We start from the raw sequence: 21,425 nt of genomic DNA, 5'->3' as shown, positions 1-21,425 counted from the left end.
ACCAGAGCGAAGAAATAAAAATATGAATAAGTAGATCGAACCCACAACAGTCACGTAACAGTCACACCCTGGTGCACCTGCGCCGCGACAGCGCACTCATATCTTAATTTGGAGGAAAGACTATTTTTTTTCTGCTTTGGTAAAAAGAACCGGCCAAGCGCGAATCGGACTTACCCACCGAAGGTTTCGTACAAACTTGGAGGTCTCGAGCTTTTTCTGAAATTCAGGCTTAGTTTCGCCAGAGCCCATCCATCTGATACCTCATTTGAACTTGCGGCTTTAATACCAATTTTTTTACCAAAAACTGTGATTTATATAATTAATATATTTTTTGTTATATAAGCAATAAATACCCACACATTATTAGCATAAGCGATAGGTAAATCATCTTTAGTCCAAGTAACGATGGGTGGGGGGATCCCCGTTACGTTACAACTTAGCTTCACATTGCCGCCGGCTTTTACTTGAATGGGACCTTCTATGCGAGATTGTTTGGAATTTTCTTTTAGTTCTGGAGGATCTGAAATATTAAAAATATAAATAATAGTTTGAGGAACTATAATTTTTCCGTTAATATTCTTTGCACAGACCATAATTTATAAAATAATTTTAATTGTTATTGAGAATAAATTTATTTCATTTTATAATATTAAACTTACATTGCACAATTAATTCGACATTATGTTCATCTTGTCCCATCACATTATCTGCTATACAACGATACGTGCCTGTATGCTCCTTTCTTATATTTTCAATGGTTATTATATCATTATTTTTTGTAACAGTTTTAGGTAGCGTCGTATAATTATTTGGCAAATTTGCCTTAAACTGCCAAGTGATTGTTGGATTAGGACTGCTTTTCAAAATTCTGTAAAAAAGTATTTCTTTTTTAGTTTTTTTCTTAACCTTTTTCTATATTAATGAAATCTTAATAATATTGATTTTCCTTACAGTTAGTTAGTTAATCATTTTAAAACATAAAGTAAACATTATTTTATTTAAAAAAAGCAAATGGCAATAAGAAACAATAATTGTTACTTTCAATATTTATTTAGGATACAAAATCTTACCTACATGTAATATTCGCAGATTCTCCAGTTTTTGATATAATTTTTGCCGTCCGCTTTAGTATTATCGGTTTACCTAAAACAGTTACATAATATTTTTTTTTCATCTTGTAATTGTATTTAGTTGTATTTTTTTATTATTTTTTTTCATTTAAAAATATATAAAATCAAATTTAAAAGATATTATGCAGGACTAATCTATTCCTGTATATCCTAAGATTGCCCACATCGAGATTCTTGGTTCAAGAAATGTTTAATTTAAGTACTTTAAAATGTTTTTATACTAATTTTAAATGACAACTTTTATTTCGATCAAATTCCGGCGTTTGCAGAAAAAACAAACAAAAATAAATAATTGTATAAACATACAGGCAGTGAGAGCTCGCTGGGTAGTGGGCTCTTGTAGGAATACAATGCACTTAGCTAATAATACAAAAATATACATTTACAAATCCTACTACTATACTTACTTAATCCACGTACAGTCAAATTGCCTTTCACAGTTATATTTTCAAATAGATTATCCGCAACACATTTATATTCACCCAGATCTCTAAAATCCACTTTTTGTATATTAAGCATAGTTTTATCTTCAGATATATTGATGTTAATGTTGTTTTCATTGTCGTTTAAAATAACTGTATTGTTGTGAAACCATTTTATTGTTGGTACAGGAAAAGAAGTTATATTGCAATGGAAGTTGATATGAGAGTACAATTCTACTGATGTATCTGTAAATATAAGTTTTTTTTTATTTTTGATGCAGAAATTTACATTATACAATTAGACCCCTTTAACTATGTTTAATAAAATACAAAAATATTATAATTTGTTTAGTAGTAGCAGTTGTCCTCTTATTACCTATACAGATTATACATAAAGATATAAAAAAAACTGTGTGGTAAAAGATATTTACCAGTGAATCCCTCCAATAATTTCATTTTGTCTCTAACATTAATTATAATGCTATCTTCGCCAATGCCCTCAGAGTTCTCGCCAATACAAAAGTAAGTGCCGTTTAGAGGATATTTCTCACTGTCCAAAGTGAGCATACTTTTATATACGTTTGGTTCCGGATTTAATGTCTGTAAAATGTTAGAAAGTTTCATTTACATGACATTATAATATTATCTGTAACCGCGATGTTGTGGGTTCGTGGGTTGATTTTCCTCTCTGACGAGAATGTGGTTGAGTTCCCCTACTTAGCATTGAGTCTCTAAGTGGTTCTCTTTGTCCAATCTAATATGCAGAAAAAACTTGGCGGTTGTCGATTCGATTTCCACTCGGGTGAGCGAAATATTTAATGACATAATTTTCTTGCTCTGGCAACAACGCAAAGTGCAGCGTTGTGTTCCGCCACTCAACACATAATGATTCCACAATTCAGCGGAAATTCGGAAACTAAAGTGTACTCTGCCTACTCCGCTATGTACAAAATATGGCGTGAAGCAAGAGAAAAGAGGTCTTTCCGCCACTCAACACAATGTCTTGAATTGGGAAGCGTATTTAGCTTTATTTATATAACTAAAATTTATAGAATATTAATTAATAATTATAATTTTCTCACGTCACAAGGCAGAAACCTTTCCGTCTCCATATGCCATATAATCCTTGGCTCGGGTTTAGCAACAATAGTACAGAATATTTGATACTGGATATCACTTAATACTGTCACATTGTGAGCACCCTCTATATGCACTTGCGGTTTTATTAGGACTGTTACCTGTATACTATCTGAGGCTAAAAAAGAATTAATTTGAGAGATTTTTAGAAGATTAATTTTATAACTTATGTAAGTATTTATGACATAAGAAAAAATATTTCAAATAGATGCATTTCTTAAAGTGTGATTCAAATATTAACTGTACAAATATACACGACAATTTTTCAATATCTTTATAATAGTTTCAACTAAAAAGCTGTGGAATAAAGAAATAATATTAAAAAAAATACAGAGAGTATCTAACATTTACCAAAAAAGGAGAAAGCAGTAATACGTCACTATATCTATCCCAATATATGGAAAATGTAAAAAAATTATAAAAATATATTAAATTAAAATAAAAAGAATAATTTATATTACCATTATAATGACCCTGTATAGCCATACAAGTCCACACGCCATCTTCACTCACATTCTTAATATCCAAAGCAGATGTAAAACTACCATTTACATCGTATTTCTCTATAATTTGCTTATTCTTATTCAACCATTGTACGGATAAAGCGTTTTCTATTTGACATACAAATTGTGTGTCTGTATGTATACTTATTGTTAGAGAGTGTGGCCCAATGATTTGAGCTGTCGGTTTTAATTGAACATTTATGTACGTAGAGTGGATGGATTTACCAGCTGAAATATAAGAATTGAAGAATATAACATAATAAATGAAAAAAAATTAAATCAAATTAAAGTTAATGTATTGTATGTTTTTAATATCTATATTGCTTTTTTAAATTTTTCTATGATTTGGATACATTCAATATCCATATACAATCCTTCCGTTCCGTGAGTGTACAGACAATGTAGGTCTGACGACAGCATGCTTGGTTACATTTTTGAGGCATTGCGTGTTGAGTGGTGGAACTCAAGACCGCGCCTCAGTTCTCTGGTACTCTAGTAGCGAGGAAATAATATTAAGAAATAATTATTCAAACTCCGCGTGGGGACCAAACCCACAACCGTCGTGGTTACAGTCACACGATTGCACCACTGCGCCACGTCGGCCTCAATGTCAACGATGACTTATAATAAGTTTTATATTTAAAGGTGTTTATTTGAGCTCTACTTTTGGTGATCACTCACACAAACACAAAACTCAGCTTACACCTCGCAGATCATACTTCTATGAAAAACCACGTTTAATATTTCCCCGACGTTATCTAAGCGTAAAGGAAACCAAGTGAATTGTGTAAAGTATTATTACGCTAAACGTAAATTTCTAAGACAAAAAAATCAGCTTCACGCTGTATCCCGCACAAAGCAAGGTAGTCTTTAAGTGATTTTAATAATAAAAATATATTAACCAAAAATACCAATAATAATGTTACCTCTATTCGCAGCTTCACAGGTGTACACTCCACTATCGCTTTCATTCAGTAGTTGTATAGTTTTGTTTAAAGTATAATATCCGTCTTTCGTTGGCTCCAAATGTATGTCAATTGCTATATAAAATAATGTTTTTTTATAATATGTATTGGTTAACTTATTTTCAGAAAATGTGTCTACTATATGACGTTAGATTATTATGTTATTGTCAAAATTATTCTAGAAAAATAATATTGTAGAAATGGATATTAATAAAATATAAACTTACAATAATTCTGTTTGGTTCCATAAAAATTAATGGTAGATCTTTTTAGTAAAGCTTCACTAAACACAGAACATGAAATAACAATTTGTTCTCCCTCAGTCACTGTTATATTAGCAGGCGATATTGTTACACGCGGTGGATCAACTGGAAAAAATATTAAAATTTCTTTTAATTTTCGCTTCCTTTAATGTTATTTTATCCGGATTTTTTTTAAATTAATCTATTTTTTTGTTTATCAGGAAATAATTTATATTATATGTTTTTATTTTCATTAATAGAATAGAGAAAGTTTATATTCTATAGTTTTCACTTTCAATACGTAGAATTTGTGCTCACAACTGTCATGTCTAACCAAAACAATTATCTAATGCAATTTTTTGAGATCAAATAATAAAAAAATGTTTTTTATCAAAATGCGCAAAACAAACACCATGTATAATTATCATAACATACATAAATAAATAAAATACCTAACTCACCAATCAAATCAACAAGTGTACCAGCTCTAGTAATGCCCGCGCTGTTCCTGGCGACGCAGCGGTACGTGCCCACGTCACCCTCGCTCATGTCTGGTATTATGTGTTCTATGGACGTACTTTGCCTTTAAACGATAAAAAAATATTTATTTACATAATTTATAGATTTTTTATCTTCATCTATTATCTGGCAAAGCAGAGTAGATAGAGAACCTAATGTCAAGACATTGCTTTCTCGTTTTTTCTTGCCAAAACAAAATAATTAAGAAATAATCATTGCCCCGATTAGTGATTGATACTGCACCACGGTGGGCTAATATTGTTGGGAAGAATTTATATATATATCAGTACATATATCAAATCTAGGCTAGGTTCGAAAGATGTGTTGAATTTAAAAATAATAAATTATTTTTATGAGAAATGCAAGTATGAAAAAATGAAGCATGTACTCAAATGAATCGTACATGCAAAAATGAAATCAAATGTTGCAAAGTGAAATGTACAGAATTTAGAGAATTCAACACTCAAGAAAAAATACAAAGATTAATCTTGGTATTTTTCTTGAGTGATCTTACCTATTTATAAGTACACCTATCCCCCGATTTACACGGTACTTTTTTTTACACGTTTTCGCTTTTACACGGTTTTCCAAATAAGTTTTTTTTGTTTTTATTGCACTCTACTAAATGCTACTGTGATTGAACACGTGCGCTGTGTACACATCGTGTCATAAACCGCTGCTTGGCTCAATATGAAGAAGTTTACAAAAATCGTACAAAAAATTCGAAGCAATTGTTAATAACCGATTTTATTACCATCTCTCATAATGTAAATATTTCTGCTTCAAACATGGAACGTATCTACCGTGTATCGGGGTATAGGTGTATTTGTTTAAGAAAATACTTATAAGTAGGTAACTGTGTATTAACATTAATAATGATATAGGCTATAATTTATGTAAAAATATTATAAGATTTGGCTATAATATAACAGTAAGTTTAAACGGGCGATGCCTCGTTAGGGTCGCTGGTAATAAATAAATACATACAAACTAGTGGTAGCGGGAGCTAATTTCATGTATTGTCTCGTCCAAGTCGCGGAGACGGGTACCAAGCTCTCGACGTGGCACTCTAGAGACACACGCTCGTGACTCCGGACTTCTATCTGTATTTTTTTGTTTTTAGTATTTACTTTGTCAATTTATTGTATACTTTACGTAATTTGCAAATAATATTTGACTTACTTATTCAATAACTCAACTATGACTAATAAACTCAACAATAACTCAACTCAATATATTTTTTCTATTTGAAAGTTAAGTATTAGTCAAGCTTTTTTTATTTTAATTTCATTATTTTATAATAAAAAAGTTAAAAATAGGTAAAAATATCACCATAAGCATTCTAAGTTATTGTAATCAAAGTTATTTTTAGCGTTATAAAGAAAAAAAACCCTTTTTTTATCTCTTTTCTTTTGTCCCACAGAGGGCGCCATAATCATAAGGCATTTTTTCAATCGAGTTTCTTACCCTTTTAGGCACTATCAAATAAGGTGCATCTGAAAAAAAATATTTTATTTAATTAAGTTTAATTATAAAAGAATTTTAATTATGATAGCATGAATTATTACCAGGTGGTTTTGCTTGCACTGCCGTAGGACCGATTCTACGTACTTCTTGTCCATATTCATCGCGGCCAATTATCTAAAATAGAAAATTACATCCTTTACTAAATATACACGCGATAACTGCGGGTTCAATCCTTATTTAGGGGACATTTTTACTAAAAAAATGTCATTGTTTGACGGTGTAGTAGGTGTAGCTAGGGGTCTTATCTTCTTAATTAAAGTGAGCAGAAAAAAATGGAAACTGTATTGATACAAGATCTTCTAAGCTAATTTTATTTAATACGAGGGATGCGTAATGACTACATATTAACAGCATTGCACTTAACATGTTTCGTTAGTATCAAGTTACAATAGCCTTTTTTTTTTATTAAATAGTATATGTACTTGATATAATAATAATAATTCATAATGGTCAGACAGCGTCTTTCTGCAAACGCCTTAGTTGTATGTTCGATCCCCAGTCGAGGGTCTCTCTTGTTCTCTTGCAATGTTTGCTCTTTATCTGTACCCTACCACATACGAGAATCTAAAAATAATATAAAATGGAACGAGTGTGCTTTAGACCAAAAGACTGTAATAAAACTTCTTTAGCATATTTGATGCCTTTTTCTATTGCTACCATCACCAGCTTACTTACTGCGCATGTCAAGTTTTACTTCAATAATAAAAAACACAACTTACAGCTATATTAAAAAAATCATCAGGCGGTACAAAGGCGTTAACAACATAAGTTTTGGTTTCCTTATCCATTTCCTTCAAAGGTATTTCGTATAGCGGCGTCCCGTTCAAACTTAGTAATTGTACGTGGTCCATTTGTAAGGACGCATTGTTCTCAGTTAATGATATTAACATGTGGTTGTATGTACCTGGATATATAAGAAATAAATAATCGTTACAGATATTACCATCGTGGTTGTGGGTTCGATCCCCATGAGGCGGAAATGTATAATTAATTATCATCTCTCTGCTCTGGTAAGATAAAATAATATAAAATACAGCGTAGAGTGTTTTCACTCAACATACAATATTCTTCGGTACATGCAATAAAGCATGAGGCTATTCATATAATGATTAATTTCAAAATCATTTAACGATTACCGCATTTGTAAAAACAGTGGTACAAAGGGTCTAAACGAGAACTGCTTTTGGTTTTCTCAAGAAACATGAAACATATAATACAAATAATATTATGTAATTTTTTAGATTACCTTGTAAAGGCCGATAACTAGTTTCGTCCATAGATCTGGGAGGCTGTACGGAAAACCCATGTTTAAACGTCAAATTCGACATCCCGACCACCTTTACTGAATGCTCCTCCTCGCTCCCCACTGTTATACTCCAGTTACCTGGTTCCGGTTGTAGCACTTTTACTATCTAGAACATATAAATTAAATTGTGATGACGAAACTAGTAGTTAAAAAAATTATACATATATTTTTATATTTTAAATAAAATATGGTAGATTGTTTTTATCAATAACTGTCTGTACATGGAAGATAAAGGAGAAAAAATATTATTGGGAAATTTATAAATGTAATTGCTGTAAAATAAAAAAATATATCACAAAAAACTTATAAACATAAAAAAAAACATTTTTTATATTTTCTTTTGCAGGTAACTTAGGAATAAGAATTTACCATAATTTCTGATAAATCCAATGTGGTGACAAGTTGCGGCGGCCCCGTCAGCTCCTCGCCGCCTGGGTTGATCACTTTTATATGAGGCTTGGCTCCAGACACTGACACTGTTACTTCATTTACTGTCTTATCCACTGGTATCTACAATTTTTATAGAATAATACAAAGAAATATCCGAATATATTGGATTTTTCTATCATAATAATATATTTTTTTGTACACAATAGGCCTATTTGTATAGGTACTTAGACATGTATTTCTGATTTTATTGAAATTTTATAATTCTCTAGACTTTTCTGGAGACTTTACAAGAGATAAAATGACTAGAAGATTACTACTGTAAAAATATTATTAAATTGATTTATAATAATTACCTCTTGTGTGTAATTATATCCTGCGGGATTCACAGCAGAAGCCAAATTAACAGTTCTTCCCTTTATAGACGTTCGCACAAACTCCAATACCTTTAAGAAAAATATACCTTATATATCTTGGTTACACAAGCTTACGAAATGAGAGGGCAATTTTTTTAGTTTCACGTTGTGTCAAAGTGTAGAGTAGGCAATGAGAAAAGTATAGAATAGACTAAGAGTGAAATTCTATTCTCCATTTCTTACCACGATACACGATTACACGATTTTCTATATTGAAAGCCTGAACCAACAAGTTAAATATTTCATTTCGTCGAGTGAGACTCGAATCCATAACCTGTCACTGCGACACGACTGGCCTCAACAAATAATAATAAATTTCTCCATTCAACGTGACACTGGCGAAGTGATTTTGTGCTCAACTGGCACGCTCGAAACGCCATGATACAAATAGAACATAATAATAAAATGCTTAATGCAATATAATGGAAAATTACCTTGTGCACGCTGGTTTTGTTCAAATTGAACACTTGCCCGGAGCTGGCGGCTGCTATCTGCTGGTACACTTTGTAATGAGGCTTGTCTAAGTCGTTACAGTGACCCGTCAGGACAAACACCACCTGAATATATAACGCACTCTCATATCATAGGCACTCTCTACCCACATTCAATGATGTACATAGAATTTTATAATCTTACCTGGCTTTGTTTCCTCTGAATTGAATCCAACACTTTGCCGACCAGCCTGTGGTCGGACGCCGTTGCATCAGTGAACACATAGATAAATGATTGTGGGCGACTAACGTTCAAAGCCAATTGTATTCCCGTTAAAGATTTCTCTGGACAGTCTCCTCCTCCGTACACGTGCACTATGTTAAGGGCTGATTTAAATACTTGTTTGTTCCTCGTTACTGTTGGTGGACCGACGGCTAAAAATATAATAATATTTTATTATAGCTAGTGAATATATGTACATCAACCCATATTTGTGTATATTTTATTTTTTACAGTAGAGGTGTACTTTATACCAAAATAGTGCTTATCTTTTTCTTCTTTTTGTGTTTATTCATGTTGATGTATAAAGAATTAAATAAGAAAATCTTTTATTTGAATAACATAACATTAAAATGATAAGTTATTAAAATAAATTTCTATTGTATAATGTTAAGGATAATAGGTACGCACTATTTGTGTCGATCTTATCTAAATCACATGAACATTTATATATTTATCATATTACCTACTTGCGACCGGCTGGCGGTTTCGCCCACTTGAACTAACCAATTATTTATTTACTAACTTGAATTATTTAACTACGTGCAGTGGCGTAGCGAAGCGTCGACTTTGATGCCCCTTTCCTTTTGATGCCCGGTGCGACCGCACCGCTCGCACCCCCCTACTACGCCACTGACTACGTGTTCTAAATTCTAATAACACTATAATTTTAAAGACAATATCTATAGATTAAAAATCAGTTTGGGCCAATTCAATAAAACTGTTATTTTAGAACAATTTACAAAATAGTTATTGGCGGTTAATAATATTTTTTCTCTCATCTTCCATATACAGACACAGGCACCGATCAGATACACGAGTATAGATATAAGTAGACTAGTGTTTATTAATTTTAAATTTCTTCGATATTATCTTAATACCTAATCAATACATTCGTAATCTGGACCTTATTTAATAACTTTAAATGCATACTTACAGGGGTCATGAAAGGGAACAAACACAAAATCAGCAATGACATTACTGTCCTCTAGCGCCGTCTTCAAAATCATTTCAGCGCCTTCTCTAAGTTGCCTCAAATCATTGAACATAGATCCTGTCGTATCGAAAACAAACACCAAGCTTCCTTTCCCGTCATCTTTATCAATTTTTAATTTCGACGAATTTCTAGTCTCTATAACATTAATCTGTTGCGTGAAAGCGACACAAATTAAAAAATAAACCAATGAAAATAGAAAGTTCGCGCACATTTTCAAATATAGAACATTATTAGGCATGTCAATTCTTATTAGAGTTTTAGTGTGCACTAATCTTTTGTCAATGGAGTTATCTTTGACCTTTGACTGTGCAATCAATGTAGGCTAAAGGAAGTTAGTTTTGTTTAAACTTCATAATATAATAGTGTGTAACGCAAATTAATAAACTGTCATTGGTCGTATATTATTATATACGATATAATGTTATGTAAATATTGTTTAATACAAGCAATCAGGTTCTTTTCTGATTAACAGTGGACAATGTGTTGCCTATTTTAATTTGTTTTAATATGATTTTTAGGTTAATCATGTGGATTCGAATATATTTTATGGTTTTATCATTATATAGTTGAGTTGTATCATCTGCACGATAATCACACTTATTATTGCTCATAGATATAATGTAATAACTAAAAAAAACAACTAAACATGATGGTACAATTACAGCTATATAGGAATTTTAAATGAAACACAAGCTTAAAAATAAAATCTTTATTAAAATTCACACTTAGAAGACATATTTGACTTACACAAAAAAAAACAACCTATCAAGTAAAATCATTTAAAATTGCTTTCATTTAAATTCGTTTTACGTATTAATTGCCTATTCAGTGTTGCTATTTTTGTCATAAAAAATGACATAGTAAAGAAATTAATATTATAGACAAATTACATTAATATATATTTTTTATTACATACAATTCAATTATAATATAAAAACAACAAATACGTAAACAAATCACTTTATAGAACGAACACGATCCTGGCAGGCATAAATATTATACCTATACCTACATGTTATAAAAAATGTAAATACCTATTAGTCAAATTGTTATATTAAAGACAAAAATATAAGATCTTAATATACATCGTCTTTCATATTGAGCTAGGCATTGCCTTAATACCCTGAGAACTGGAGCCAGACGATATAAACACATGAGATCAATTATGATTAAAATAACTTAATATTTTCAAGTAATATGTTAATATCTATCTAATACTTTAAAGTTAACTTTACCTTATCTGACAGATATATTTCCGAATATAAGACGAAGATGGCAATATGCCATACTAAATCCCAAAATGTATTAAGTGGGTCAACATAGATACATAAAAAAAAATATAGTGTCTATGATAAAACACTTGATAATGTTGATATATAAAAATACTGTAAATATTTTTACTTCCTACGTTCATTTATTTTTTAGCAAACATAAATATCTCACGTGTAAATAATACACTCTGGCCAGACTATTACTTCTCATTTCACTAATATCACCTAAAATTGCAAATATAATAAAGATTTGAAAAAAAAATAAAATAAAACTAAATCGAATTAAATAAGCACTAACCAAAAGCCGAAATGAAACTAAATATTATTTTTTCTAAGCAAAGTAAAGCGCCTAATACATATATTTTAATAAAATCTTAACATTATTTAAGATTCTAAATGGCGTATCTATTCTATTGTGAACTTTTCGGTGGTAGCAATACAAAATTGTAATTATCTGTTTAAATTTTATTACTTCATTAAATTTATAGACAAGTTATTCATAGAGCAATAAAATGCAGATACAAAAAAGAATACCTGGTGCATGTTTTTTTTAATTTGAAATGAGTTTGATGTTAGAGAACAGTTGTAGCCTCGTAGCGCAGGGGCACAAAGTGTGACTGTAAAATCGACTAGTTGTTGGTTAAATCCCCACTCGACTCGAAATGAAATATTTATTTACATTTATATTTTCATTTCTTCGCTCTGGTGACAAGGCAAAGCGTGTTGAGTTCCGCCACTCAACACGCAATGCCTCCAAAACTTGGCGGAAAGTAGCGAACGGAGTGTCTTAACACAAGGTTATCTCTGCGTACCGTGCTGTTTGTAGGACACAGCGTGAAGCTGATTTAATTTTAGTATTGATATTTCGATATTTAGGATTGATAACTAAATAAGTAAATAAAAAAAAAATGTTTATTTCTATGTTGCTCTATGAATAGATATCTATGGCATTAATATTAAATGATTAGCTTTGGCAAGTCAGTTCACAATAAATATGAAGAGTCCTGTACTCACCGCCATGGGTTTAATTTAGATATTATAGAAGTATAAAAATTGCTATATTAAAATATTGGTAGATCATTTCAAATAATAATCTATTTGATATTAAATAATGAATGGACATACAGATTCAATATTAATTAAGAAAATCCCACATAATCCTCAATCTTACATCTTGTGGCTGTTATTAACATGAGTTTTGTTAATATAACAAAAACACTACCAACGCCGAATAAAAAAAAATGAAAAATTATGTATAATTGAATAACAATAAAAATGTAACCAAAACCAAAAATCACATCATCAAGATCAGAACTTTTTGTCATTTGTTGTATTCTGGAGGTCATTTATAAAAAAAATAATACCCAATATTACAAAACACTGGTTTCGACACAAAAGTTATGTTTAAATATAAAGATATTTTAAAAAGGCATGGAGCGAAATTCCCTTTGTCTAAACTATAGACTCTAGGCTAATAATAAAATGCATATATAAATGTCAGCGTATGTTTGTATATAAAATATTCTTATTGAAAATAATGTCATTAATGTTGTATGTACTGTGTTAATAGTACAAGTCAGGATAATAAAAAATAACAATAAAATCAAAAGCCATGGCAAAATCATAGCAAATTATTAATTCATAATCATAGACTTTCAATAAACATCTATCCATTATGAAAATAAAAAGAAAGAACTGGATGTGAGTATATGCTTAGTTTTAGAATAAAAAGCTGAAAATGTCATATATAGCAAAATTAAATTTAAAAAACTTTTTCTTTCTACCTTTTGTCAAAATCCAAATATTATCGAAAACCTACTCTATGGACAGAGGCCAAACAGGCCTATCTATAAAAATGTTATTTCGATACAAATATGTTACTAACTTAGTATTAATTCGTGTTTCATTGCACGATTTCATCATTTTGTACTTTCGCTTGGTTCGATTTTCTTTTATAAACTAGCACTTTTTCGCCAACTTCGCCTTCAGGGAACTGAAATAAAGCATAAATAATTATATTAGAAATATAACTTTAATTAAAAATATCCTTCATTCAAATAGACTACGATATACAGGGTGGAAGAGGCAGCGCTTCTTTTATTGAAACTGCATATAGGGTAATATATTTCAAACCCACACCTAAGAAATTAATCAAGGTACCTCAACAGTTTGGACGTAGGATTTTTTTTTCATTTCACTATTTTTATCCATACCTGTATTTCGTGTGACGCACACATACGTGTGCGACGTTTCCGATTTGCCAGGTAAGTGTGTGTGTGCGTGCCTATGTTATACTTTATAAATGGCGTTTTATTTTAAAACGATAATTTTATTATTCATTTTGTTTGAAAAAATAACTTTTTCATTTTTGGGAATTATTTTTTTTCCGAATTATATTAGGCATTTATACAGTAGTTAAAACTGTGGTTTCATTTAAAGTGGTGCTGACAATTCCACCCTGTAGATGAATACTTTTGAATCGTCGAACAAATATTAATCGACCGTCGGCTCGAAAGGCAATTCTGCTGAGAAGAGCCCGCAAGAAACTCAACTGTTGCTCTATTTAATGGCAATGATACAATTTTATTATTATACTAGCGGACGCGCGCAGCTTCGCTTGCTTATTTAGGGGTGAATTCTAATAAACCACGAAACATGTATTCAATGAAATATTTTTAAGAGTCCATATTTCAAACTTTATAAAAATTGGTGCTGATTTAAAAAAAATCTATACAAACTAGGGGGAGAATTTTAGAAAACGTGTTCAATTAAATACTTTTAAAAATCTAAATTTCAAGTTTTATAAAAATCGCTGCCGTTTTAAATTTTTTCCATACAAACTTTCAACCCCTATTTTACATTAACATTTTTCAAAATCCCTTCTTAGTGGATGTCCAGATTACGAAAGTAAACTTTTGTCCAAATTTAACGTTTCTACCATCAGCGGTTACGGCTGTGCGTGCGTCTTACCTCAGTCAGTGAGGACAAGTCCTTTTATATATATAGATAATAATAAGACAGCTATTCTGCAAGACATTCAACAAATATTAATTCCATACATTTTTAACCCCTAAATATTCTTAAATACTATAAGCTGTACTTGTTTGCTTACATGTATTCATGCATGTAGTACGTATTTTCATAGAAAAGTACGAATGTTATGCGATAAATTATTATTACAATAAGAATGGTTAATGCTAGAGTGAGTGTACTTCACTACTACTACTATTATATTTTGATGATGATGATATACCATTTATAATTCTCATATTAATAATGTAACTTAGGTACTGTCAATGTGAATTTGATACATTTATAACTGTCCGCAGTTATTATATCAAAATCTTAGTCAAAACTATTAAAAATATATAATTTAAATTGACTCTAGGTATTGTATGAATTGGATGACGGAGAAAAAGCATTAAGGAAAAAAATACAACATTTGTAAATATCAGTAAACATGACAGATGAATAATTAATTTACACTATAATTTTTACTTTACATACAAATTACAATATTACCACAATAAGTTAAATAAATATTCCAATCAAAATGGCGCCCAGGATTAGGTGTTCATTCTTCAATGAGAAGTAATAGACCACTACGCCACAGAAGCCGTCGTTACTAAGAATATGTTGGATAATATTTTTAATAACGATGACTGTTGTAGCGTGTGGAAGTTTCTTCTAAAGTCGGTCTTGCACTTGTTTTTTTTTCAGCTTCACACTGTATCCCACATATGGCAGGATAGGAAAAGGGAATTTAGTGCTTCCCAACTTTAGAGTATTTTCGTGTTTAGTGGCATAACTCAATTCAACGATTTGTTTTGTTACCAGAATGGTGAAATGAAAATAATTTATTCCCACGAGAGGGAATCAAATCCACAACACACACTGTACAGCTGCACCACAATGGTTCTTACATTACATTATTGTATGCATGTTATGCACAATTTTTTCAAGCAGGTTAGTTAGTATACAATACGAAAACATTAGAGTAAACTTATTTTCTGTAATTAATGAATTTATAATAGAATTTACAAATTATTTGTAGTAGACAAGTTTTTTTTATTATGAGAATTTTTTTAATTATTTTATTATGAATCCTAAGATAATTTGAAAAAATAATAAACTGAACAAAAAAGAATAAATTTAAAAAAAACAACCCTTTAAAGATAGGCCTCAAATTCCAGATAAATATTAAAAATACACTAATTATACTAATATAGAAAATAGATTTTATCATTTAATCATATTATCAATATAAACATCATGCATTAAAAAATAATTTTATTTTAATTATTAAAATATTACTCTTATTTTAAGATGGTATATTCCTTTTTAAAAAAAGTGTACTTTATGTAACACAAAAAAACTGTATAAAAGATAATTGTGTGGTTGAGAGATAGATTTTCAATTTTAAGCTCTATCCTGTAAAGCAGGGTTCTCTATGTTTTCGGGAAATTCGAAATATTATATATTGGATGACAGATCTCAATATGGCACTTTGTCTTACATTAACTGTATTTATCTTGCTCTAACAGCGTTTAGTACCGCCGCTCTATACGCAGCGTCTCAAATAACAAACCATATTCTCTCGTGTTGTTATATGCAACTAAAATGATCTACAAATAAAAAAATCTAAACTAACCTGTGTATGAGGTATTTCATGCAACATTTCATATCCTTGCAACAAATCCGCGACTCTTCCTTTCAATATATCATAAAGCACCACAACGCTCGGCGGTTGTCTCGTGCTGTACTCAGTGCGGTACCAACGTTGCGGGTTGTTGTAGAATATCTCGGATTCGTAGCTGCTGCCCGGTGATGGCGGGTCGCAGGAGAGATAGCGTGTCGTTATGTTTTTGTGGAGATGGCTGGAATTTTTTATAAAAAAAATATTATTTGCTCAAAAATTTAAGAACGAAAACGTATGAAATATGATAACGTATGAAAAAATACACAAGTAACTAACCTTATTATAATTAATAAGTAACAATATAAAAATGGTCACTGTTTGATTATCTTTGTTGGTTGTAAAGCCCAATTGTGAATAAAAAAAGGATGTGTACTTGACTATTTATAACTCAAAAAAACAAAAATATCTGTTTGGTTCATATGTAGTAACCGAACACTGCAACCCCGAAGATAATATTCTTAAAATAGTGCGTACTCGGAACGTGTGACAACCTTAACTTACTATTAGCATTAGTAAAGCAAGCATATACCATTTTCTTTTATAAAAACTGTCTATATCATGTTCTTTACAAAGTCGTAGAAAAAAACAAAACCTACCTGTACAACGGCGTAGAATGACAAGGCATTATAAACAACACAGAGGAACTATTACTGGGAGTGGCGTCTCTTATCAATGGCATTACTTTCAATGTACCAGCTTGGTGTACGACTCCAAAATACAAACTCGGTATTAGATTGCATAGGAAAATAAATAACGCCACACTATATAACTGCCATCTGTAAAAATATATATGTTTTAGAGATTTCATCTCATTTTTAGTAAAGGTGTTTAGTGAAAGTGTCTTAATGGGATTGTAGTATCTGAGTAATGGATTCCGGGTAGGTGCGTGATGCCAAAAAAATTGCAATGGTTATGGTATTAATAATAATAATAATTTAGCAAAAAACTTCAGTACAGTTGACAAAGTTGACTTATAATCTAACACGGCGGCAATTGATTTAAATGGAATAGAGAATGATGCCTGAACTAGGATTATTTATTTATTTATTTTATTAGAATAAAAATAATATCAGATATATAAAAGTAAATTGACTCAGTTGATTTCAATATTAAAAAGTGTATTAAAGAGAATAACATATATTCAAAAATATAGACTAATTATGCAGGTAACTCACTTTTTAGCTTTCCTACTCCACGGTACAATAATATCTTGAGCCAAGTACAGAAGAATAGGCAGTAATGGTAAAACAAATCTGAATTCCTTGTGCGGTATGAAACTGAAAACAAAAATTTTAAACTCACTAAATATAAGACAGAGGTATAATAGTCTACGTCACTTTAAACAGTATAGTCAATGTATAGATCTAGTGTCTCTGTACAAATACAAGTGTCTCTATTTCCAAATTTTATTGTGTCACGATAGTAATAATTAGTGTCGCATCAGCAGTTGCATGCACACATTGTGTCCAAGTGTCAAGTGTAGTTGAAAAGTTTCAATAAATTTGGCATTTTCAATACACCCACAGAATCAATGACATGACAAAAAAGCCATTATATTATAACAAGTTCGCATGTGAGCTCAGACACAATCTCCGTACAATTACAAACTGACACTACTCAGACTCAAAAAACCCGCACGTACATTATATGTAGATTAATGTCTCACACTTATGTCCGAATTTCTGTCGTAGTCTGTTTGTAACACAAAATTGTGTATGAGGCTGACATATTATACTCACAAGTACAGTGCCTACCTCCATAAATAAACTATAAAATGTATAAATTTTTCTTTTTGAATCATGATCAAACAAGGTAGAATGTTACCAAAGCTAACAAGTGTAGCTTCAAAACTTGCTATAATGACAATTCTTATATGCGATGTCTTAATGAAGAACAAGAAGTGTATAAATCAATTATAACTAGCTTTTTCTTTCAAATGGTCACTTTTAAAATAAATAGTCTACTGTACTCATGACACAAGTGCAGGAGGGAACTCTGAACACTGGTACAGATTCAGATTGTAGTGAAATGATTAACATGATTTAATATATTATCCTACAATCTTCTTTGATAAATGCCATAAGTCCAAAAAAAATACAACCATATGCTATTGTGGCGTAATGGAACACTTACTCACTGTAAATGCGATAATTGAGGGTTCAATCTCTAATCAGAAGAATCCATTATATTTAAATAATTTTCATTTTCCATGCTCCGGTAAACAAAGCAAGGCATAGAGCACTGCCACTCAACACACAATGTCTCAAAAATTTAATTGAATTGTATGGGTGTCCTATCAATAGTTTCCTTTTGCCAAACCTGCTATAAAGTATGAAATTAAACAAAATATATATAAAACATACCTATGTACAGCAACATGTAATATAACAGCAACTAGTAAAAGTATTCCGACTTTGTTTTCTTTTGGTCTTTTTAATATTTTGACTGCAGCTCCTAGAACCGGTATTAAATTTATGCCGAGAACTGCTGGAATACCTTGAGTGATGTACCAGTGCCTGAAAGTTTAAAATTATGTAAAAAAATGAAATTTTTTACATTCATTACACATTATATATATATTTTTTTAAATTTTATATTTTTTTGTATTTAAAGAGACTTTACATGGTATAGTTAGGAGAATAATTCACATTTGGAGAAACAATGTTTATATTTAAAAAGGTCTGAAGGTCAGGTCCAGCTAGAGCTTCTTCAGTGCTATTTTAAGTGTATTTATCATATTAAATAGACTATATATATTTCCTCAACAATATATAGTACTTAGACTAAAAATATAAGATAGTACATTATAATTAATAATATCAATAATATATTTTATTTATTTATTTATTTTAAAATAATACAATAAATAATACTTACCATGAGTGCTTCCCATAGAATGAGGCAATATTGTGAAGCACATTAAACTTAAAGAATTCCCAAGGAGTTATAATTAATCTACCATAGAAGTAAGAGTCCAATGCCACTAAAGCTCCACCAGATATGAGGCTAAACATAATGAAAAAAAAAAGAGTTAGTGGAACAGACTGACTGTAAATGTGTCCATTGTGGATTGGATTCTTAACTAGGGGGAATGAAGTTCAAGAATGACAAGTGGAGATGTCATTTGGTTAGAAGACAAAATGCAACATTGATTTCCACCACTCAATGCACAATGTCTGGAATATCGGACACCATGCCTACCCTACTACAAGCGGGATACAGGGGAAGCTTCTAAAAGATATTATGTGTATTTACTATTGGTTTTTTAGACGAATTTTTAAACACATTAAATAATTTACCTATATCTGCAAAAAAAGCTATTTGTTTACTAACATAAACTGACAATGATTTTATTTTTGTTATAGAAATTAATAGACAATAGAAAAAAAAGGAAAATAATATTTTTTTTCCCTGTTTCATTCTGTACCCACACATAGTAAGTGTAGGTAAATCACGGGCTCAATGTCACGATTTGTACCACCACAAGAAAAATGTAGATAATTCATTCTGCATGTAGGGATTGAACAAGTGGATGGAAACAAGCGAAGTAGCACAGGTTTGAATCTATTTTTATTTAAATTATAAATGTTTCCCTGTTTTTTCAAATACTTACACAATAGGTAAATAAGCTTGCAACAACAGTTTCAACTTTCCTTGGTTAGTGGTCATCACATTGTATCCTGCTAAAACTATCCATAGAGGTGCTGATGTAGGTCTCACAAACACTGATATGGAGGCTAGCCATAGCCAATTGTTGTTTTCTAAATAAATGTATGATAATATTAATATAAGAAATGTCTCAAAATATAAAACAATATTTAAAGTATTTTTTATTTATTTAAATAAATTAATAAATATTCATGGCTAAATTAAAAGTTTGTTTATATGAAAAAATAATCCAAACACTCATGTTCCCCAATTAGTTTGGATAATCAACACTCTAGAAAAAAACATACCTTTTTCATAATAACCAAGCTTTCCATCCTTAAATGGGAATATAGATAAAGCAATTGCAGCAAATGCTGTTTCCAAGGTTTGTAACAATGTCCTACTGGCTGTGTAGTACCAGAACCAGGAAGTAAGTATTAAAAATAATGCCCATTTTCTATTGCCAGTCCATTTGTAGAAACTGTAATCAGCTATTGAACTGATAATTGCTTGTAAAATTCTAGGCACAATTACCTAAAAGTAAAAAAGAAAAATAAGTTAAACAATCAAATTTATATTAGGTATATATTCATATTAGTTACATATATTTATTTATATTTCCCTAAACTGTATATTTCCTTTTATTTGTGTTATCTTTCTATATATATATAATAAAAAATTACCACTGCTTCTGGACAGTCCAATCCCGTTAGTTTTAGCACCGAGTATAACAACGCTACGATGCTGGGATACAGATAGTTTCTAATGCCTTTTTGCCATTCCCACGTCAAAGCTCCATATCCAAAAGCTTGTTTATGAGCCACCTCCAATGTTTGCCAATATTCGTCAGGAACATACCATGTTTGCACCAAAAAAATTGAAAGAATCCGCCAAACTATTATCACCGCCACAATTTGCGCGGGCCTCAGGCCCTTTGCCAAAGCCATTCTCCCGCCTAAAAGAGGTTACACCATATCAGCTATAAATAGATTTTAAACGTGCCCGGTTCTATAACGTTTTACCAATTTGACTATAAAATAGTTTTTAAATTATACACTACTTGAAAAATCTAATAAGAATCTCGTAACAAAACAAGTAAGCTCGAAAGTGGAATATTAGTAAAAATGTCAACTACCGCTAACCGCGTCCTTTTTGTTCTTTAATTAGAAGTAAATCTGAATGGATGGTTACTTAAAAATGCAATATAAAAGATTATAATTACATTAAGCTATATTTCTTTTATCTTTTTAATGTTATTTGTACACAAAACTAATTATTTTGTATTTGTAATAATAAATAACACTAACCTCACCAACAAATACACCAGCGCGTAGCGTAGTGTTGTCGTTATTATAAAATTCGCATCATAGAGTCATAGATGCATGCATCAAATCATAATTATCTATTTTAAGTATTTTTTACCAAGTTATAAAATATTTAAGTAGCTAGTTAGCGCATATTCTGAATATATTTTACAAATAAATGACTATATTTACTAAATAATAATAAATTAACAAATTTTTTTATTTGTCAATATCGAATCAA

General features: G+C 30.7%; 2 protein-coding genes across 5 annotated transcripts in view; both read right to left on the bottom strand.

Annotated features, from left to right (window-relative positions):
• Positions 1–10,492, bottom strand: part of LOC146533001 (hemicentin-1-like) — a 30,591-nt gene extending 20,099 nt beyond the window's left edge. Inside the window, exons 1-20 of the mRNA XM_085196058.1 lie at positions 10,203–10,492; positions 9,191–9,420; positions 8,989–9,111; positions 8,495–8,584; positions 8,121–8,261; positions 7,692–7,857; positions 7,165–7,349; positions 6,487–6,559; positions 6,386–6,414; positions 5,906–6,021; positions 4,861–4,982; positions 4,385–4,525; positions 4,119–4,232; positions 3,151–3,420; positions 2,635–2,807; positions 1,984–2,152; positions 1,538–1,798; positions 1,071–1,143; positions 660–868; positions 358–520 (exon numbers count right to left, since the gene is read on the bottom strand). Of these exons, the coding sequence (XP_085052184.1) occupies positions 358–520; positions 660–868; positions 1,071–1,143; positions 1,538–1,798; positions 1,984–2,152; positions 2,635–2,807; positions 3,151–3,420; positions 4,119–4,232; positions 4,385–4,525; positions 4,861–4,982; positions 5,906–6,021; positions 6,386–6,414; positions 6,487–6,559; positions 7,165–7,349; positions 7,692–7,857; positions 8,121–8,261; positions 8,495–8,584; positions 8,989–9,111; positions 9,191–9,420; positions 10,203–10,473 (3,119 nt within the window). The 5' untranslated portion in view covers positions 10,474–10,492. The remainder of the gene's footprint in view (positions 1–357; positions 521–659; positions 869–1,070; positions 1,144–1,537; positions 1,799–1,983; positions 2,153–2,634; positions 2,808–3,150; positions 3,421–4,118; positions 4,233–4,384; positions 4,526–4,860; positions 4,983–5,905; positions 6,022–6,385; positions 6,415–6,486; positions 6,560–7,164; positions 7,350–7,691; positions 7,858–8,120; positions 8,262–8,494; positions 8,585–8,988; positions 9,112–9,190; positions 9,421–10,202) is intronic.
• A 705-nt stretch (positions 10,493–11,197) lies between these two features.
• PIG-B (phosphatidylinositol glycan anchor biosynthesis class B) lies at positions 11,198–21,336 on the bottom strand. 4 transcript variants are annotated; one of them, XM_085196360.1, is made up of 10 exons: positions 21,188–21,336; positions 20,564–20,835; positions 20,189–20,414; positions 19,846–19,993; positions 19,110–19,238; positions 18,596–18,748; positions 17,408–17,509; positions 16,829–17,008; positions 16,185–16,410; positions 11,198–13,526 (listed from the first exon to the last, which is right to left on the bottom strand). In XM_085196360.1, the coding sequence occupies exons 2-10, from the start codon at positions 20,825–20,827 to the stop codon at positions 13,437–13,439; spliced, it is 1,518 nt and encodes a 505-aa protein (XP_085052486.1). In that variant the 5' UTR covers positions 20,828–20,835; positions 21,188–21,336; the 3' UTR covers positions 11,198–13,436. The 4 variants fall into 4 exon arrangements, with proteins under 4 accessions (XP_085052486.1, XP_085052488.1, XP_085052487.1 ...); XM_085196362.1 differs by having other exon boundaries at positions 21,193–21,286; XM_085196361.1 differs by having other exon boundaries at positions 21,103–21,229.
• Between the last annotated feature and the right edge of the window lie 89 nt (positions 21,337–21,425).

This window comes from Heliconius melpomene, chromosome 13 (genome assembly GCF_056956725.1).
Source record: "Heliconius melpomene rosina isolate 202511_hmr_F chromosome 13, ASM5695672v1, whole genome shotgun sequence".
In the NCBI taxonomy this organism is placed as follows: Eukaryota; Metazoa; Arthropoda; class Insecta; order Lepidoptera; family Nymphalidae; genus Heliconius; species Heliconius melpomene.
This window is presented reverse-complemented; position numbering and strand designations above follow the sequence as displayed.

Bases quoted from the DNA above. Each gene is read 5' to 3' on its own strand.
- PIG-B (XM_085196360.1), bottom strand. From the start codon at position 20,827: ATGGCTTTGGCAAAGGGCCTGAGGCCCGCGCAAATTGTGGCGGTGATA. The intron at 19,994-20,188 runs GTATGTTTTTTT...ACATTTATTTAG, and splicing joins GCTTGGTTATTATGAAAAAG to AAAACAACAATTGGCTATGG. The intron at 18,749-19,109 runs GTAAGTATTATT...TTAAACTTTCAG, and splicing joins TTCTATGGGAAGCACTCATG to GCACTGGTACATCACTCAAG.